Genomic DNA, 6,251 nt, shown 5'->3' on the forward strand with positions numbered 1-6,251 from the left:
TCTTTTACTTTAGCTCTCCTCTCACAATCTGTCCTCCACCCACTTCCCTCCCCTCCCGACCTCCAACCCAACCCATCTCCCAATCTCTAACCTTTGTTAAGACAAGAAAAGATACGAAAGTAAAAATGAGACGCGTAGTTTTTCACGAAAACTAGCGACGTCGGTAAAGGATAGTAAAATTAATTTTGCAAACGCATCCAGGGAGTACTTATCTTCGTTTCATACACACACACACACACACATACACACATATACACATATACGCGCGAGCACGCGTACTCATATACACAGATACAAAGGAAACTCTGGAAAGAGTGGCGAACGTTGTTACGCGAGACGCGAACGTAAACAGCCAAAGTACTTTATCGTGTTCTCTATTTTATTGCAACGAAAGGTGATCGAATTTCTTGTTTTCTCTTTCTCTCTCTCTCTCTCCCTCTTTTTCTCTTTTAAAGAAATAGAAGAAGAAGAAGAAGAAGAAGAAGAAGAGAAAGAAGAAGAACTTTCAAAACGTAAAACGTCAAATGTGTAGAAACAATCAAAATTGTATTTTATTCCTGTGAGAATTTCCAAAACGATTTATGATTCTCTTAGAAAAAAAAAAAAAAAAAAGAAAAAAAAAATAAGAAAGAAGGGGAAAAAACAAAAAGAAAAAGCAAGAAGGAAGGAAACAAAGATAAAAAAAAAAAAGAAGAAGAAAGAAAAAAAAAAGAAGGAAGCGAAACACTCACATACATGCGTCGAAATATTAGATGGACCATCGTGTAGAAAGGAAGTTTCTCCACTGAATGAAATCGTATTTTCGGGATGAATGAAAAACTTTACGAGCATGGTCCTTACTTCTCTTTTATTTTTATGAGCCCATTTTATTGGGTATCCCCGACGTTTATTAGAGTACGTCCTTGAAAATACGGAAAAATTCAACGAATATATCCCCTTTGATCCTTTCAATGTCGATGATCAATATCTAATAATATTATTCGATATTAATTATATTGAACAATTTGTAATCTTTGTTATATTTGAAGTTAACAATTAAAATCGCTTCCAAATCGAAATCGTACAAATCTAAATTATCAATCACCGTGAATTTTTTTTTGTATTTTTTTTCTAAAGTTCCTCTTCATTATATTAAACCTTTCTCTCTCTCTCTCTCTCTCTCTCTCTCTCTCTCTCTTCTCTATCTATCTAGCAATCTATCTATCTATCTTTTTTCTATGAATTCAAATCTATCAAAAGAAAATTTTTCACTTGGTGCGGTTGGAGCGTTGAAAAAAATACTGATAATGGTATCCACGTTGATCGGCGTTTTTATATTTTGCCGATTGACAGGCGGCAGCTTCAAAGTGACTGAATAATAAATTCATAAATCAAATTATTCCCGGTGAATATTATGACGGACGTATTTATTCAGTTGTCACAGTCGCGCATGCACTTTCATGGTGGCCACGAGATACACCGTTGACATTTAATCCATTCGAAAGAAAAAAAAAAAAAAAAAAAAAAAAGGAAAAAAGAAAGAAAAAATACAGAGATAGATAGACAGAGAGAGAGAGAAAAGTATCGAAAGAGTTACATCTCCTCTTAAAATCAAACTCGCTGGATCGAATGATGATGCACAATAACAATGCGTCGACGTCTCTAAAACGAAATTTACACGCGACACGCATTATAATCTGATCTATCTATATATAATACATACATAGATAAACGTAAATGATATTCTTCGATAATGAGAGATTAATTATTTTATATTGCATTCGGTTAAATTCGATTTATATCGAGCTACTCGAATAATTTATTACGAGTCAACATACGATATTTAAGAGAATTCGTGAAGTGCAACGAAAATCAAAACACGGGTTGGATAACATTGAAATAAATAAATCTAAATAAATAAATATAGAAAATAAATGAATGAATGAGTGAATGAATGAATAAATGAATGAATAAATGAATGAATAAATTAATGAACAAATAAATAAATAAATTTATTAATTTATTATTGCATACTGTGATATAACATGGCAGATAAATTCTTTATAAATCTATTGATGATCTCTATCTAGTTATTATCACTAGGGATCATTTTGAAAAATTATACGATCATTCGAAGCTCATTTTAGTAGGCTCAAAGCCTAACACTTTCCTTGCAGTTTGCATCACCGACAACATCCTAACTCTCTAAATCGTTCCTTAACTTCTCGCCTAATGTAATCAGTGTTGAGGTAATTAAGGTCATCAAACTCGAGAAGCGCTTTCCTTGGGCGAGGTGGAAGGCCGTCGTCGGGACCACGTGTTGCGGCCACGAGGATTTCCTTCTCTCTCTCTCTCTCTCTCGCACACACACCCTCAAACCCCTTCTTCAAACCTCCCCTCGTTTCAATATTTTTTTCTTTCTTTTCTTTTTTGCCTTTCTTCTTTTTATTTTTTATTATTTTTTTTTATTTTTTTCATATCGCACGAACTTTCCCATTTAATTTCTTCATTGTCGTTAGTTCCTTTCAAATGCAATCAACAGTACATTTAAAACTTAAAGATATTTACTTTCATCTATTTAATAATACATTAGATCGATCTAATTTCTTTTCTTTCAAATATCTATTTTTGCTATAATTTTATACAAACGAATGATCATGATTGATATTAGTTTATAATAAAAAAAAAAAAAAAAAAAAAAAAAAAAGAAAAGAAATCTAAATAGGTACGACGATGAGTATTAAATAAATTCGATCAATTTCTTTAGAGATTTTCTACGTGTTAATAGTTGTTATATCGATTTGTTTTAAGTATACATAAGAGAATGAAAAGAAATTGATCGAGTTTGACGTATATTTGAAAAGTTTAGAAATTCGATGAATTTCTTTTTAATAATTTTCTAGTTAAAAATTAAGATTTGTATTTTTTGTTTAGTTAAAAATGAGGATTTGTAAAGAGATCGATCGATTGGAAAAGTTATTATCATGCCTCGTTTGAACGATTCAAAAATAAATGAAATAGATCGAAGTCGAATATTCATTAAATGTAAATTTGAACGGGAATTGATCTTTGTTGTTGATGGAATTTAAATTCCAATTGTTTTTAATAATTAATAATAAAAATATTTATAGTGGATCGAACGTGTATTACTCTTTGTCCGACGGCTGCCGATAGAAAACCGAAGGAACTAACGTATATATGATTTTTCATTCTTTCGAATTTTATTCACTTTTTCGTATTTTATACGTAAAAGGAAATATCAGAGATTATCTGATACAATTCGGCAAGAATAAGTATAAATTCTGAGTGGGACATTACCGATAATCGATAGTACCTATACACCTGAAGTCGAATCGCTTTGTCGTTTAGGTATTTATGCATCCTCGCAAAGTCAGAGATTCTCGTTCATGACGTTAGTGATATCGATCCTAAATAAGAAAAATTTAAAAGCTTTCTGAACTTTCCACTCACACACATACACACACACACACAGAGAGAGAGAGAGAGAGAGAGAGACACACACATACACGTACACACATTTATATATATATATATATATATATATATTCGATATAAAAAAACTCGTTTATATTCAATTAACAGATACATACGAACGAGAAGTTCAATAATGTTTAAAGAAAAAAGGATAAAATTATTAATTAATTATTAATCGATTCTTCCACGTGGTTTCTTTTTTCATTAATTACATCGAACGAGTACGATCAACGTTAATCAACACCATTAAATCAATAAATAATCTAATCACAAACTTATAGATCACATAAACAATTCAACTTTCTTCCATTATATTTCATTAAAATTTCGATGAATTATATTATGTTCTAAATTTTAGAATTTTAAATACACGAATCATTTTCACAACTAACACATATTCAATCTCGTGATTGAACAAGGATTGACCTTTCACAGGCACATTTATCTCCACATATAATCCAAATATATCTCACATCATCATGGCGAGTCATGGTTGATTTCGTAGTTACACTCGTTAAAGAAATTTCACGACGAACGACATTTTATTATCATATTTGTCTTACGAAAGGAAGAGAACATGTTTCTTTTTTTTTCTTTTTTCCTCTTCCCTTAATAATTTATCTCATATTAGTCACGAACGAGCTTAAATTTTAAAAAAAATTCTTTTCGACAACTCCTAAATAATGATAATAATATTAATAATAATAATAATATCTTAAAATAATAAAAAGGAAAGAAAAAAAAAAAAAGAGAAAGAGAGACGGTATAAATGATCCCCTTTACTCGATCGACCTGTATTTTTGTTGTCATACAAACAAACAAACAAAAAATAAAAAAATAAAAAAATAAGAAACACAAATAAAAAAGAAACGAAACGAGCTAATAGTTAACAACTTACACAAATGATAATTCGTATTCGACAATGCCGATATTAATTATCCATGATTTAACGAGAATTTATGATGAACTGGTTTGATTCTTACTTACCGGGAATACCGTGTACGGAACCGCCGGGTGAGATATTGTTTAGCATGCCGCACCCGGGGAGCGTGGCTCCAACACAGTACGCGGAACCAGAAATCCACGCGTCTATCGCGTGCACCGTGCCCTTCCTCGAGGGACTTTTATTACCGAAAAACAATTCGTCGATTTTCGTCGTCGATATAAATAAATCTTTTATATCGCGTTTCGTCGTTGTTAAAGCCCTCGTCCCTGTTGTTTTCGTGGTCGTCGTAGTTGTCGTTGTTATCGTATTCGTAGCCGTCGTCCTTGTCGTCGTCCTTGTCGTCGTAGTCGTCGTAGTCGTCGTAGTCTTATTCCAAATAATACGTTTAGGGCTCGGCCGAGGAGGAACGGCCCGTGCCTCAGCAAGGCAAACAGCGGACTGCCTGGCTGCCATATCCAAACTCCCCCACCCTCTCTTCGATCGTAGCTAGCGACTCGTCCGTCCTCCTCGCTCATCCATACCAACCCAAACCTCCCCACCCCCTCCCCCATACCATACCCCTTCTTCCCCGTTCCCCACTCTTTCTTTGCTTTGGGGGCGTGATATTAAATCGTCCCTATCCTTCGACACTCAGGACCGTATCTAGAAACTTCTTCGACGTTACCCCTTAACCCATCTCACCTTTTATCTTAACGCTTATACTCCTTTTCGTACTTCATTACGACAGAATGTTATCTATATCGATGAGTATATAGAAATCGATTCTAGTATATATAGAAAACAAATTCATCTTCGCAGAACAAATTCATCTTCGCGTTTAGATATTCTAGGGGTTTCTTTCGTAAAAAAAAAAAAGAAAAAAAGAAAAAACAAAACAAAACAAAAAAAGAAAGAAGAAATAAAGAAAAAAAAAGACAAAAGTACCGATCGAATAATTTACCCCCCATTGATCTATTCGTCCTAATTTGACGATTATTATCTATGAATATCGATTTGCATATTAAAAAGTAAAAGAGAGAGAGGGAGGGAGAGAGAGAAAAAAAAATATATATATATATATATCAATAAGAAATTTAAAGTAGAATATATTTATCGGAAGCTGGTATTATTGAAGTGCAAGAAGAAAGAAGCAGGAAGAAGACGAAGAAGAAATAATAATAAAAAGTAAAAAAGAAAGTAAAAGAAGAGAAATAAAAAGGAGAAGATGTACAGAGAAAGAGAGAGAGAGAGAGAGAGGGAGAGAGAGAGAGAGAGAGGAAAAAAATAGAAGAAGAAGAAGAAGAAGAAGAAGAAGAAGAGGAAGAAAGGTAGGGGAGGGAAAAAGAGAACCAAAGAAAAATACAGAAAAGTTCAAAAAGATAGGTAGTTGGGTTAGGTAGATAGGTAGGTAGGTAGGTTAGGTAGGTTGGTAGATAGGTAGATAGGTAGGTAGGTAGGTAGGTAGGTAGATAGGTAGTCCGAGAAAATATCGGGACACGTCGGGTCGGTTGGCAGTGAGTTTTCGTGGTGTCGCGGGGCTACGTTGGTTGGCAGGCGGTCGCGCAGGTCCGTCCATATCCAGGGGGTAAACTCTATTCAGGTTACAGTTCTCCTACTTGGTATCTTTGTTTTGCGGTAGGCGGCAACCGCCAGGGACGGTAGCTCCAATGAGCGAGTAGCCCGCCCTCTGAATGCCCCACTAGCTTTCGCTACCCGGAGATTTATTGAAATTTTATTTTTATGGCCGGCGAGCACGGCGAACCGTGTGCGGACGGTAAAGGTGGGAGGATGAGGAGATGATGCCAGTGGATAAGGGGTAACGAGGGGTTCGGAGAGGTTGAATAGACGACGA

The 6,251-nt window shown here is 34.4% G+C and overlaps 1 protein-coding gene across 3 annotated transcripts in view; it reads right to left on the reverse strand.

Annotated features, from left to right (window-relative positions):
* otp (orthopedia homeobox) overlaps nt 1-4,873 on the reverse strand; it is a 40,111-nt gene extending 35,238 nt beyond the window's left edge. For all 3 annotated transcript variants that reach the window (XR_014983844.1, XM_035888054.2, XM_035888053.2), the window contains exon 1: nt 4,462-4,873. Coding sequence is in view for 2 of the 3 variants with exons in the window: in XM_035888054.2 (XP_035743947.1) it covers nt 4,462-4,873 (412 nt within the window). In the remaining variant the exon portion in view is untranslated. The remainder of the gene's footprint in view (nt 1-4,461) is intronic.
* Nucleotides 4,874-6,251: the final 1,378 nt, after the last annotated feature.

Source organism: Vespa mandarinia, chromosome 2 (assembly GCF_050613455.1).
Source record: "Vespa mandarinia isolate Hongniang chromosome 2, ASM5061345v1, whole genome shotgun sequence".
Classification (NCBI taxonomy): domain Eukaryota; kingdom Metazoa; phylum Arthropoda; class Insecta; order Hymenoptera; family Vespidae; genus Vespa; species Vespa mandarinia.